Consider the following 15,974-nt stretch of genomic DNA (forward strand, 5'->3'; position numbering starts at 1 on the left):
CAAAAAAACTCTTATAACATGTTTAAAAATAAATAAGAGAGATTTACAATATTAGAAATACAATACTTAGATATTGTACTAAAAAGAGAACACTTATCTTATGTAATCAAAAGATAGTGCCCTCCTAATGACTCTTTCTATTAAGTCATTGTATTCAAGATAAGTAACTATTACCATGGATTCCCTTCTCCATTGCATGACAATCACATATCACTATATTCCTGTTGTGGCTCATATTACAGGTAGTAGTTTATAGTTTATTATATTGTGCAATGGTCTTGGATGTTGACCAATCTGAGTCACTACCCAAACTCTTCTTACCCATTGACTGATTCCTCCAACATTTAAAAAAAATAAAAATTTGTTCAACATTTGTGCCAATAATCATAAATAACATCCTTAAGACCAATCGAATAAATGATCCAGATAAATGATGGACTCGATATTCCTTTTCCAATATCCAATAAGTTCCTTAACTTCACTCTATTTCTCTTTGATAACCACATTACTATTTACTTGTCTTCATTCATTCTTTTGTGCGCTAGTGTAAATGGTTATTAATCATGCAATGAGGAAAATAGGTTTCGATAATGAATCAAACAAATCAATATTCAAGCCTTTACATAGTTAGGCAAAACATATCCTATATGTATTTCCTTATTATGTTTTCCACTCTTCAATTTCATTATTTGATCCTTTATCCCTTTCTCACTTCCTGCGCTTATTAGTCTACATATAATTATATACAATGATTTGTGGTTTCGAAATGATTGGTAGTTTACTATTGTGTTGATGGAGGTAGCACTAGCATCCATATGGAATCTCTTAGATTTGGCTTGTATCACATCTCTACACTGCAGGTTCTTGCTTATTCAATAGTTCAAACTTACAAATGTAGTCAAATCTACTGCATCGTAGAGATAATATGGACTGCAACAACATAGTCTCTAAGCGACTACCATCATAGTCGACCAGGCCTAGTCCATTTAGAATTCACTAACAAAATTTTATTTCTTTTTTCCATGACCAAGATTACTTCCATTCTTCCTTTTGTCTGTTTATTTGATGACAGGCTATTGGACCCCAATACGATACGTCTCGACAAATAGTCATGACATGAACTACTTACAACTTTTGGATACATCACTACAGTCTGATCCGTCCACCTTGGAGGTAAATATCAAAGAAAGACTTCTTGGTGGGTAGAATTTGCTTATATAATTTCTCTTTAAAATATTTTCATAAAATTCTTTAGAAAATTATAATCTCTATATTTTCATCCCTTTTCTGCATTTGCAACCTGGCTCTGATACCATGTTATTTTTATAGAGATCATTGCAAATATAGTTGCATTGCCATTTTGGTATATGCTTTGCAAATGGCAGTCATCTCATTAATATAGGATGAAGTATGGATAGACATGTCCCTTCACGGGATATGTCTATTCATTAGTATTTAATTAATATAATGATAAATAAATATCTCATATATTTAGTATATATATGTAAAATATAATATAATATCTTACACATATATATAATATGTATATTTGCACTATAGTTTATCCAACTAAAGCTATCAAACATTAACATTTCAAACTACAAATCTTAAATTTAATTTTAAACTCCAAGCAATTAAATAAAAAAGGATTACCTGGCTGCAATAAATAGAATGTTGCAATAGTATCAAAACTTGCATATTTGTTTTCTTGGAGCAACATAGAACCTCCTTGCATCAAACTATGCTCTCAAGTGAGGGTTTGCACCAGGAGTACTGTGAGACACAAAAACAATTGTCCAACTTCAATCTCTAAACACCTAGGATCAAGGGTAACAATGCAACTAGGAGGACCAGAAACAGAAGCACTGGCACTAGGATGAAAGGGAGGCTTGGAAGAACCCTCTTTAACATAGACTATGGATGTGGATATGGATGCGGATGTGCTTGTAGATGCAGATGAATGAGAACCAATAGCATTTAATTCTTCCAATTGCCTCTTCTTAGTTTTCTCTCCTCGTTCAAATGTTTCTAACCAAACATAACCGAAATAAACTGCCTCTTACACGACTCAGTATCATTGTCATGTATGTCAACAATATGGTATTTAAATCTATTGATGCTACCGTGATTAATTTCTTTGCAAAACATACTTTTTTTGATTTCTTGTTCTACTCAAAAGCTCTTTAGAATATTTCCAAGCCTCATCCTTCTTACCTTTTGGGAGAATTATTGTTTCCAAAATGTGAGTCTACTGCAAATAAGACAATTTTACAAACAAAATACCATTTATGCTATGTATTTTATAAAGTTATAAATTAATAGAAAAAATCAGCAAACTCTACATTAATGCATTTTATGTTTTTTGTTGGAAAATTACAAATTTCAAACAAAGAATATGGGAAAATCGGCAAACCCTACATTTTTAAAGAAAAAATTGTAAATACATGATTACAGTTTTTTCTAAAAAGAATCTAGAGTTGGCTATTGTTCTACTTCTCTCATTGAAGTATGCAATTTATATTTTAATAGAAAATATTCAAGATTTGGAAAGTTAAAATTTTTCAACAAAATGAAAAATTCATAAACATACCTAAAAAACTAACAAAAGTAATCGTTTACCTCTTTCTAATGAGTTGAGAAGTCTTGGAACAGCTGCTATGGACTCCTTCATGCTCTCAATGCAAGTATTATGTTGTCCGAATGCGATTTGTGGAAGCTTTCTAGCTCTTTTTCCATGCTGATTGCAAACAAATGACCTCTTGTTTTTCTTGCTTTCTCTAACTTTTCCTCTCTTCTTCTCATAACAAGCAAATAAGACACCTTTTAGGGTAATAAGAAAAAAGATATGTAAGAAAAAAGAAGGTAAAAGACTTATTTAAATTTTTTTTTTTTACTGCCCGTTTGGCTGCTGCACAGTCCTTGATTACTATTTTGAACTCTAGCAAGAATAGTGGTCTGAGAATAATACTTGGGAGGTGTTGAGGACATGGTCATCTTCATAGAGCTCGGTGTGGGTATCCCTTGTGCCATAGATCTCTACAAGCCTTTGGACCTTGATGCAACAATAGAGTGACCCTAGTTTTTTCCTGACATTGCAGTTTCAAAGCTAGATGATATAGAGTAAAAGCATAATGCAAATGCATTTTCCTTGAAAAATTGCATTATATGGAGCATGTTGAAAATTAGGAGTGGATAGGAGCTTTCTTCAACATTCCAAAGCAAGTAAATATAGGGTAAGCTTTTTGTGGGTTCTCTTCTTTTTTATCACATTTTGGTTCAAGGCCTTTGCATGTGTAGGTTTTTATCTCTATGGAGAGTCCGATTATAGGCTAGTCACTTGTTCAAAGATCGTACAACTCTCTTGTTTTATTTTGGGTGGATTTTTCTTTCTTTTGGTCTAGTGCAATCTTGGGTGGGTTGTTGAAAGTCACAAAAGGGAAAACCCTGAAAGATTGCAATAAGGAGTTAGTCACTCAACTGCATGTTCTTGCACCTCCTTGAGTTGATAGTGTTGGGTCTCTCTAGCTATGTGTTATTTGACAATGGATGTAGGCTTGGAGAGGTCAATGGACTGTTCTGGCTTTTCAATGACGTTGGTCTAATTAGGGCTCTCATGATTGATTGTTTGTTTAGGGCTTTTGTTTTGGGTCTTGAAATCCCTATAGGCTATTTTAATTTCTCAAAATCAATATAATCTTTATTATCATGGATCAAAATAATAATAATTTATTTAACTCATTGGAGGTGGCTCGACTGACTGACTTGGGGTATCCACATGATTCGCGATGAGACTTGGATAATTACTTTTAACTCTAGCAAGAAGAGTGGTCTGAGAAGAATATTTGGGAGTTGTTCAAGACATGGCCATCTTTGCAGAACTTGTTGTGGATATCCTTTTCTCCATAGATTTCTACAAGTGTTTGGACCTTGATGGCAATAGAGAGACTCTACTTTTTGCTTGACATTGTAGGTTTAATACTAGATTGGTATATAGCATAGTAACATTGAGACACGTCCTCCACATAACTTTCGGTGAGACTTGAATAATTGGTTTTAACTCTAGCAAGAAGAGTGGTCGGAGAAGAAGACTTGGGAGGTGTTCAAGACATGGCCATCTTCATTGAACTTGTTGTGGATATCGTTTGCTCCATAGATCTCTACAAGCTTTTGGACCTTGATGGGCAATAGAGAGACTTTAGTTTTTGCTTGACATTGTAGGTTTGATACTAGATTGGTATAGAGCATAGTAACACGGAGATGCGTCCCCTACATGACTCACGACGAGACTTGGATAATTGGTTTAAACTCTAGCAAGAAGAGTGGTTTGAGAAGAAGACTTGGGAGGTGTTCAAGACATGGCCTTCTTCATAGAAATCGTTGTGGATATCGCTTGCTCCATAGATCTCTGCAAGCTTTTGGACCTTGATGGGCAATACAGAGACTAGTTTTTGCTTGACACCGTAGGTTCGATGCTAGATTGGTATAGAGCATAGTAACACAAAGATGCCCCCCATGCCCCGCTTCTTGGGGACAAGGACCTTTTGGACCTTGATGGGCAACACAGAGACTAGTTTTTGCTTGACACCGTAGGTTCGATGCTAGATTGGTATAGAGCATAGTAACACAAAGATGCCCCCCATGAGGCTGTTTGTATTAATATCAGATTATTTCTTAATAGTATAGTGTAGTGCTGGGATTGAGCTATTGCACATTATGAATAAGGAATAGATTGTTGAAGTTTAGCATCAGTCAAAGTAATACTGAGTATCTGAATTTATTAGGCTTCGGTACACACACACACACACACACACACACACACACACACACACACACACACACACACACACGTATATACATACACATATGATTTTATGCATACGTATATATGTACAGATATGTATGTATACAAGTTACATAGCCATGATTCAGATCGGGCTTCTCTTACTGCTGTTGCCGATTCATATTGGGTTACTTCCATATTGATATTATAACATTTGTTATCTCCGATCAGTGATCGGGCTCCAAACTACATTGCCATCGATATGTATTAAGTGATGTTCAAGGTAATATCGGACATTTCTTATTGGGCATGATTAGTTTGATTGCTGGTTGATTATAATTACTAATGGGTATGACCACATAGGGTCATGACCCTATGTGGCCTTTGGCCACGTAGATTCATGCCCTTACGGGGACATGACCCTTCACTTTGTATAAGTATTAACTCTCATTGGTGGACAAGGCAATATCAATACATAACATACTTGTAGTCCCAGTATCAGCAGAGTAATATTGCAGATTATTAAATTCATTCCAGTCAGCATTTAGTATTCCAGACAAAGCACATTGAAGCATTCCGAAGGTACACACCTGCTGCACACAAACAATAAGAAGTAATTAAAGTCCGATTTAATCTGATATTCTTTCTATCAGAGATCCTATAAAACTAACATGGTATCAAAGCTATTCTGATAAGAAATTTTATTCAGAACTCATATATATAAAATTTCTGACTTAACCATTTTTGAATTTCATTTTCTTTCAAAATCAAAATGGTCAACCGCATAAGGTTAGGGGGCATCAAACTTTTCTTCATGCAAAATTCGTGTCATGATAATTCTAAGAGAAATGGAATTAGAAAAGTATGTAGAATCAAATAAAACTATTCCGGGAAATGATCCAGACAAAACAACGTTGAAAAGGCATAACAATAAAGCCATGAAAATAATTATAGACTCCGTTAAGGATCATATTCTCCTGTCTATTTCCAGCCTTTCTACAGCATTTTAAATGTTCTCCACTATCAAGAACACCTTTGAAATTAATAATACTAGCAGGTTGCTGACTTTAAAACAGGATTTATTATACATAAAAATGAACAATGGGGAAACTATCACATCCTATTTTCTAAGAATCTCTGAACTAAAAGATCAACTTGCTACAATTGGAAGTCAAGTTGATGAAAAAGAACTTACCATGATTGTCCTAAGGGGTTTCCCTCTGTCTTGGGAAACTTCTATTCGAGGACTAAGCTCTCGACCTGAGCTTCATAAATTTGAATTACTCAAGAATGAATGCACTCAAGAGGAATCAAGATTAGTCTCAAGGGGGATAAGCTTAAATCAAGAGGAAGAACAATTCATGCACTTCAAGTAAGCTCCAATAGGAAAGGAAAATTCAATCGAAATAAGAGAGAATCCAACAAACCATATAAGAAAAGAGATTGGTCAAAAGTGAGATGTTTTAAATTTCCCTCTATCTTGGGAAACTTCTATTCGAGGACTAAGCTCTCGACCTGAGCTTCATAAATTTGAATTACTCAAGAATGAATGCATTCAAGAGGAATCAAGATTAGTCTCAAGGGGGATAAGCTTAAATCAAGAGGAAGAAAAATTCATGCACTTCAAGTAAGCTCCAACAGGAAAGGAAAATTCAATCAAAATAAGGGAGAATCCAACAAACCATATAAGAAAAGAGATTGGTCAAAAGTGAGATGTTTTAAATGGGACAAAATTGGTCACTCTCATAATGTCTATCCCCAACGGAAAAGAATTCAAGCTACACTAGCAGAAATCAAAGAAGAAAAGGAGGAAGTAGAAGAAAATCATGCATTTTATCCAACACTCTTTAGTGAGTTGAACTCAAACAAAAACACTTGGATCATAGACAATGGAGCATCTTGACATATAACAGGTTTTAGAGACAAATTCAAAAGCTTCTTAGAACAATTTTGAAAAGGTAACCATCGGATATAACTCCACTCATCCAATTAAAGGTATTGGTCTTACTCCATTCATCTAAATTTAGGTATTACTCTTCAACTTAACAATGTTTTATATTTACCTAGAATTAAAAGAAACCTTGTCTCTATATCTGGCCTTTCTGATCAAGGATATATAATTGCCTTTCAAGAAGACAAAGTTCTGTCTTGGCCTAAAAATGCTAACATCAAGAAAGCTATCTCTATTGGAGTTAGCGGTGGGAGTTTATATAGACTTTGTAATCAACAAAATTTTGCACTAAGTCAAGAAATTTCAAAGTCTACAAAAATCTGTCATAGGAGATTTGGTCACCTACATGTCCAAGCATTGTCATCTATAGGAAAAATTGTCAAAGGATTACCTAATCTAAAATTAGATCACTTAGGTGTGTGCAAAAGATGTGCCTTAGGCAAAAATATCAAGCAATCCTTCCCCATGAGTGTTCATAAATCAAAAGCAATACTTGAACTCATTCATATTGACCTATGTGGTCCTATGTATATACCCTCTCTAAATGGGTGTCTCTATTATGTAATTTTCATTGATGATTATTCTAGGAGAAGTTGGATCTATTTCCTAAAACAAAAGGAATCTAGTGAAGTACTCGCAAAATTCAAAGAATTCAAAGCCCTAGTAAAAAATTAGTCAGGAAAGAAAATTAAAATTTTAAGATCAGATAATGGAGGTGAGCACATCTTTGAAATTTTTGAAGAGTTTTGCATTATTGCATTACTGTTGGGATTAAGAGGGTGTTTTTTGTAACTTATAATCCTCAACAAAATGGAGTTGCAGAACGTAAGAATAGATCAATTGTCGAATTAGCCAAAGCTATGATGCATGATCAAAACCTTCATACATCATTCTGGGCTGAGGCATCTAACACTGTAGTTTTCATTCAAAAGCGATGCTCGCACCCAGTATTAGAAAATACCACTCCAAAAGAAGTATTTACAGGCATCAAACCAGATGTGATTCACCTAAGGATATTTGGGTGTCTAGTCTATGTTCACATTCCTAAAGAGAAGAGAACAAAGCTAGAAACATTTGGGAAGAAAAGAATTCTCATTGGGTACAATGAAAATTCCAAAGTTTCCAAGATCTATATTCCAGGACAGAAAACAATTGAAATCAGCAAGGATGTTAAATTTGAAGAAGACATTGCCTTCAATCTTTCTAAAAATAATGATGATCCATTCACAGAACCTACCACCGAAACAAGTGAAAATCACCCGGTAGAGAATGAGAGGGAGAATGATGCTAAATCTCCTTCATCTCCTGTACCTACTTCTGAAAATGTTGAAAATAACAACAATAAAAAGAGACCACTTTGGGCCAGAGAATTCATAGAAGAAAATCATGTTGAACCTGATGAAGTATTAAAAGAAAGCAAGAAAACAAGAACTCAGTCTTGTTACATTTCATTAGTAACATAACTTATCAAATCATAACCTTCTAGCACTAAAGAAGCCTTATCAAGTCAACCTTGGAAAGGAGCTATGATTGAAGAATACAATTCAATATTAAAAAATGATGTATGGGATGTTGTACCCAAACTTAAAAACAAATCAGTAGTTTCTTCCAAATGGCTGTACAAAATCAAGCATGCACCCGACGACAACATTGAGAAATACAAGGCAAGATTCATAGCACGAGGTTTTTCACAGAAGGAAGCTATCGATTATGAGGAATCCTTTACTCCGGTTGCAAGATATACATTAGTTAGAACCATCTTGGCCATTGTAGCATCTAAAGGATGAAAAGTCCATCAAATGGATGTTAAGACAACTTTTCTAAATGGTGAAATTGAAGAAGTGTATATTGAGCAACCAGAAGGACTTTATTACTCACAACAAGAATACTCATGTGTAAGAAAGCACTATATGGGCTCAAACAAGCTCCCAGAGTGTGGTACGAAACAATAGACAATTATCTTACAAAGCTAGGGTATTCTAAGAATGAAGTTGATCCCAACCTATATTTCAAAATAGATGGAAATGACACGATTATTGTGTTATATGTTGATGACTTATTAATTACAAGTGAAGAACATCTGATAAGAAAATGCAAACAAGAATTGACAACTGAATTTGACATGAAAGACTTAGGTCTTCTTCACTACTTTCTAGGATTGGAAGTTTGGCAAAAGGGAAACTACATCTCTCTAAATCAAGGAAAATAGACTATTGATATTCTAACAAAGTTTGGAATGATGGACTGCAAACCAACTTCTACTCCTATGGAATTTAATCAACATAAACTCAAGGATGACATGGATAAATCTGAATCTGCTGATCCTACTCTCTACAGACAGATCATTGGTTCGTTGATGTATTTAGTGAATACCCGTCCTGACATATGTTATGCTACTAACACCTTGAGTCAGTTCATGGTTACTTCGAAGAAGATTCACCTTGTGGCAACTAAACATATCGTAAGATATCTAAGAGGAACTATTGGCATGGGAGTTAAATATGATGAAGTTGAGATTAATCTTCATGGTTTTTCAGATTCAGATTGGGCAGGCAGTTCTACTAAGCGTAAGAGTACTCCAGGATGTTGCTTCAGTTTTGGATCTGGAATGATTTCCTGGTTCAACAAGAAATAGTCCTCAGTTGCATTGAGGTCTACTAAAGCCGAATACATAGCCTCTTCCTTAGGAGCTAGAGAAGCTGTATGGTTACGAAAGCTCTTATTTGATATGTTTAGAAACCTTTGAAGTATAGTATCATTCATTGTGATAATCAGAGTTGTATCAAACTTCTAGCTAATCTAGTTTTTCACAATCGGTCCAAGCATATTGAAATTCCTTATCACTACATTAGGGATATGGTAGATCGAGATATCATCAAACTGGAGTACATCAAGACTAATGAACAAAAAATTGATATTTTTACCAAGCCTCTTGCTAAACTGAAGTTGGTATACTTTAGAGAAAAACTTGGTATGATTAAATTGTAATTTTGAACTTTGAATTTAATTTCAATTCATATGTGTTTACGCTTATATGATTGTTGCTTCAGATATGAAATGAAAGGTGATGATCTTTCATGGACATATATATTCAAAAGGTAATCTTTGTAAGGTGACGATCTTACAAATGATAGGCTTGTTATTATGACTGTTGGTCCGGACATTCTGGTAGTCATGAATAACAAATGCATTATGATTACTCTAGATATCGTTTCAGACAATTAGAGATCATAATTTATGTTATGATAGTGTTCATAACATGGTGATTTATGTTATTTGACGACTCTCTATTTCTTGGAGTGGTAGTGTCAAATAATGTATTGTGTAGATATTCTAATATCTGGATTCTTTATTACTTCTCCCTTGCGAAAGAGGGAGTGTTGAAGTTTAGCATCAGTCAAAGTAATACTGAGTATCTAAATCTATTATGCTTTGGTATATATATATATATATATATATATATATATATATATATACGTACACATATGATTATATGCAGATGTATATGTGTACAGATACGTATGTATACAAGTTGCAGTCATATATATATATATACACATATGATTATATGCAGATGTATATGTGTACAGATATGTATGTATACAAGTTGCAGTCATGATTCAGATTGGGCTTCTCTTACTACTATTGCCGATTCATATCGGGTTACTTCCATATTGATATTATAACATTTGTTATCTCCGATCAGTGATCGGGCTCCAAACTACATTGCCATCAATATGTATTAATTGAGGTTCAAGGTAATATAAAACATGTCTTATCGGACATGATTAGTTTGATCGCCGGTTGATTATAATTACTAATGGGTATGACCACGTAGGGTCATGACCCTATGTGGCCTTTGGCCACATATAGTCATGCTCCTACGGGGACATGACCCTTCACTTTGTATATGTATTAACTCTCATTGGTGGACAAGGCAATATCAATACATAACATACTTGCAGTCCCAGTATCGGCAGAGTAATATTGCAGATTATTAATATTGCAGATTATTAAATACATTCCTGTCAGCATTCAGCATTCCAGACAAAGCACATTGAAGCATTCCAAAGGTATACACCTGCTGCACGCGAACAATAAGAAGTAATTAAAGTCTTATATAATCTGATATTCTTTCTATCAGAGATCCTATAAACTAACATAGATGACCTGCCGCACTGTTGTCATAATGAACGGCTCACTCAGTTGCTTGATCAATGATAAGTTGGGCATCAATCTATATCCATCATGTTTAAAACTTTCAATACTTTGTTGCTGATGGACAGGAATGTCTGATACCTAGCGCATTCTTTGCTGCATTGGTGCTGTTTCAGAAGGTTTGTACTTTTATATTTTGTGTTTATCAAGTGCATGTAACGACTCTTTTTTTCTTTGATAGAGTTCGAATATAATATTCGGTCAGTTTCCAACTCATAGATGCCTGCATATTGTTGTGACCAATAATATCTGAAGCTCTTGCATGTTCAAACTTTCAGTAAGTCGTTGCTGATGAATATGAACGGCTGAGACTTTGTGTGTTCTTTGCTGCATTGGTGCTGTTTCAGGATGTTTTTACTTTTAGATTTTGTATTTATATAGTGTGAAGGAAAAAATGATTAGTAAATGCGAAAAAGCTAAAAAAGATAAAAGTTGTTTACTTACTTTAGTTCACATAGGGTGAGCCCACAGCTCCATGAATGCCTGCCAGGATGATTCTGATTACATCCTGAATGGAAGTGCAAACCTGGCTCAAATCAGATCTGGATTGGGTGCAGACTCTGATGGGAGGGTAACATAGGGATATAGCATTGCAAGAGCCTTTTTGATGTCAAATACTATGAGATATATACCTTGACAAAGTAGCTCTTTCTGTCTTTCTAAAGATGTACAGGATCAAGCCAACTGTTATTTGGATAGAATTCATCCTGTTATGAAATAGTCAACATCACATGATGATATAGTGGCGTCATTTCTATAGGTGGACATGAACCATTCAGCATACGATTAGTGCTTAACTGTCCACTGGTAAGACCTTTGTGTGTTTCATAGTTCATAAGAAATCCACTTGGATAAGTGTGATGGAGAGGCACTGTAATGGCCTTTTAGTTGCAGGACATGTTTTATATGCTTTGATGTCATGTCCTTATTAAGCTCTTGGAGTTATGGAGGCTTGTGTGGTTAGAACAGATGCTAAGTTGGCACCATCTGTTATTATCGCTGGAAATAGAGGAACTGCTGCTAAGGCTGTGATGAGTAAACTAGGTATCTTCCTGTTAATTTCCTTTTTCCTCTTTTAAAAATTATTTCCATTGTTATTTGTAGTTCATACATGTACTTGCTCATTATGACAATTTATTATTATTGATATTTTTCACTATTAATACTTTCAATAGGAAAGATGGTTTTCTCAGGTCAGGACTCTGTTGGCCGCAATTAAGAGTTGGCTTATGGGGATTTTAAAAATTGGTTATTTTCCTGAAAATGTCAGATGTTCCTGTAAAGTTGGTGTGATTTCTACGTGCTCCACGCATTGAGTCTTACCTGTTATAAAAAATAGTAATCCATGTGCGCTGCTGCTGATTCAAACAAGAGATAATCGATATTTTGTCCATTGTTATTTTGTAGTTCATACATGTACTTGCTCATTATGACAATTTATTATTTTGATATTTTTCAATATTAATACTTTCAATAGGAAAGATGGTTTCTCAGGTCAGGACTCTGTTGGCTGGAATTAAGAGTTGGCTTATGAGGATTTTTAAAATTGGTTTCTTTCCTCAAAATGTCAGATGTTTCTGTAAAGTTAGTGTGATTTCTACATGCTCCATGCCTTGAGTCTTACCTCTTATAAAAAATAGTCATCCATGCACGCTGCTGATGATTCAAACAAGAGATAATCGATATTTAATCTTTATTCTTTGACATTGAATCTAATTGATATGTTTGTATGTGCAGTAGGCAATAGTCCTGCTCAAAACATACCTCTCAATTTAATGATTTTTTCATGTCATAATGCTCTTGTGATATGTATTATTAGATGCAAGACAATAAGTTCTATGAAATAATTTTATTTTGCAGGAAACATAATATTGGTGTAATAAGATCTATACATTTTTTCGGTTTTCCATAAACGAAGAGATAAGTAAACTCACCATACTCTTCCTGATAATCCCATTTGATTTCTGAATTCATTTGCAGAGTCATGGCCGCAGAAATTAATGATAAAGTGCAGTTAATCAGTACTTGGTCTGGAGACTGATTATAATTTTGTTAAGGAACAGGTTTTTGGTTAAGATTGGTCAAACTGAATTTTGACAAAAAAAAAGTGATTGAAATGCATTTTTGATTTCTGGAATTTTTTTTCGTACCTTTTAAATACCATAACCTGAGTTTTTCCTAAGCTTAACCCATTTTTTTCTGAAACTTTTAACTTTTTGGTGTCATGGTTTATTGTTGTGAAAGATTTTTTCTACAATGGGTAAACTATTAACCCTTGGAAATGTTATGTTGGTGGATAGCCTCAATGCTTCTGAAATCCACGACCGTTGACTGATAATTTGTGTCCACAAATATAACATTTATAATATTTTTAACTCATTCAGAGGTTTTATGGCTTTCATATTGGGAAAGAAAAGGTATCTACTGATTATACATGTGGTAATGAGTTGTCAATATATATCTGTGTTTTTGCAATTGCAAAATTAAATATAACATGGTTTGGAGCCAGCTGTATTATGTTTAAGTGTCATGAAGACAACTAGCCTATATTGTATGTGTTTAAAAATCCATTCTCTTAAAATTTTGGAAAGAACAATCCTATAAAAAGCCTATATCCAAGGCACACTTTTACAGTTCAAATATTTTTGGTAATAGAACTGGTGCAGTTGATTTTTGGGGCAGTTGGTTCGTAAAGTGGTTTCTTGAATTTTCATAAATATCCTTTCTGAAATTGTTTTCTTGAATTGTTCATAAGCATCCTTTCTGCATTAGCAAATGCTTCTAGAATAAGTCAATTTTGGCTATTTAAAGTAAGGGATTGTCATTTTATGAGATAACATAAACTTTTGGATTCTTCTTCTGCTTTATCCTTGTCTTTTGTTGAGATGCATATGTTAATTGAAGAATTTGATTGTACCATGCAGAAAAGGAAAGAACCGATGTGTTTCTGTTTATAAAACTGCTTCAAAAGAACAGCGCCAATCACAGGCAACACCTTTATCATTTTCTGTTGAGACACAAGGTGTTCTCCGTGAACTTTTCTCTCGGTATCCTCCAAGAGAGGAAGAGTTTACTGGAAAAGCTAAGGGATCTTCTGTAGCAGAGAAGAGACCTATCAAATTAGACAGAACTGCAGAACTAAATTTTTGCAAGCCTTCTATGACACAATCTGAAATCGCAGCCCAAGTGAACATACTTGCTTCTAGGCTTCAGAAATCCCCAACTTTGCAACAGGTTTGTGAAAGTAGCTGGGATTATTTTAGTGTTATCTGATTTTGAAAATCTCCTCACCATCTTGAGCATTTTAGCATACATAGAAAAGAAAATGTATTTTATGATTTCTGTCAATTCGGTGATTTGTTTGAAATCTAGAAATGCAAATTTGTTTTTCTCATATCCTTACGCACCCTGTGATAGATAGCAAATGAAAGATTGAAGTTGCCTATTTCATCTTTCAAGGATACAATTACATCAACAGTGGACTCTAACCAGGTTAATTACCCTGTGTCAGCTTTTGTTTTAAGTTTTTTGTAGCCTTTTGTTGAATTTGTGCAAGAAAAATAAAACATTGCATTTATACATATTGATACATGTTTGAATATTTTTCCTTAAGACTTTAAATAACTTGAGCTTTCATTGGTGGTGTCTTATTTCTTTCCAGAACAGGTCGTGCTTATAGCAGGGGAAACTGGCTGTGGTAAAACCACTCAGGTTTGTATGAAATTTGTTTTGGTTTAGAACAAAATTGATTTTGTTATTCTGCATTGAGTTTTGGTTGACAAATATTTACTTTGTAGTTTGCTCCCAGTTTTAGGTGTTTAAGGATGATGTCATTATGATATTTTTTATTGATTCTGTTAAGCTTGTGTTGCACAAGTTTTAATTATTTTGAAACATTAAAAGGGGGTTAAATTTTAAAACTTGGAAGTGACTCCTTTGTGCAAAAGTTCAATTTGGAATTTTAAAGTCATTCCCTCTATGTGCAAAAGTTAGAGTTGTAATCATTACTTTTCAAAAAGTTAAGATTTAAGATCTTAACTTTTCTCATTTGTACTTTCAAACTCCAACTTTTCTAATTATCTAGTCAATATCGTAAATTTTGTTTAAAATCTTAACTTCCAAAAAGTTAAGAGTTAAGATCTTAACTTTCCCAAAAAATTGGTTGAGATCTTATGTTTTGGAAATCCCAACCCAAACTCAGCCCCCGAACCTTAACCTTAAGTTTTCATTATTCAGTTTTCAAAAGTCGACAACTTCCTCTTGGAAACTTTCAAGGAATTGTATTTGCAGCCGTAAAGCCAATAATCCATTAAAGTCTAAAGATTATGAGCAGATTATCGACATGGATACCAACTGTCAGATAATTTCCTTCATGTGCTGCGTGGACAGAATGTGTCCTCTCCTACGGGCAAGGCATATGAACTGTATGATTGAACACCTCAATGAAACATAGTGTGATGGACTGACATGATTGCAGGTAGTTAAGGAAATGAATTGTTGATAAGGATTCTGGAACTTTCAAGAAAATTCAGTTGGCAGGAACAAATACAAATTTTACGACACTTTGCAAAACATTCTACTGCTTGTACTGAATGGGAGGTTTGGAACAGGTTTTAGACTTCCATTCTAGGATAGAATAATTTTGTTGGGTGTTCTAGTTGCTCTGGCCCTAGTAGTGCTGTATGCAAATGTCAAATCATGAAACTGCCATGCACAATGTGGAAGCATACACAAGTCTTCGAGAAGATGTCTTGATCAATGTTGTGATTTACAAGTTGAAAGACATAAAATGTGGGGTCATCAGCAAGGCATGACATGCTTGACAAAATGCAAAGAAATGTTGAGCTCAGAAATTTGAGTCACCACATCAAATACTCAAGTGAAATGATTATAAGACTTACAGAGGACAGATTTAATGAGATAGCTCGAGAAACTCTCAAAAGAATGAATTTGGAAGAAGATATAAATTCAAACAACGGGACTATAATTTTGTCCATGAAATGCTTGTCAAAATTCCATAGAGAG

The 15,974-nt window shown here is 34.3% G+C and overlaps 1 protein-coding gene across 1 annotated transcript in view; it reads left to right on the forward strand.

The window, feature by feature from the left end:
- Positions 1-15,974, forward strand: part of LOC149542395 (DExH-box ATP-dependent RNA helicase DExH6-like) — a 108,924-nt gene that overhangs the window by 50,102 nt on the left and 42,848 nt on the right. The window contains exons 3-5 of the mRNA XM_089797335.1: positions 13,874-14,183; positions 14,367-14,441; positions 14,616-14,660. Coding sequence (XP_089653461.1) covers positions 13,874-14,183; positions 14,367-14,441; positions 14,616-14,660 — 430 coding nt within the window. The remainder of the gene's footprint in view (positions 1-13,873; positions 14,184-14,366; positions 14,442-14,615; positions 14,661-15,974) is intronic.

Source organism: Cupressus sempervirens, chromosome 8, assembly GCF_028749045.1.
Source record: "Cupressus sempervirens isolate cs-2001-9-10 chromosome 8, ASM2874904v1, whole genome shotgun sequence".
Taxonomy (NCBI): domain Eukaryota; kingdom Viridiplantae; phylum Streptophyta; class Pinopsida; order Cupressales; family Cupressaceae; genus Cupressus; species Cupressus sempervirens.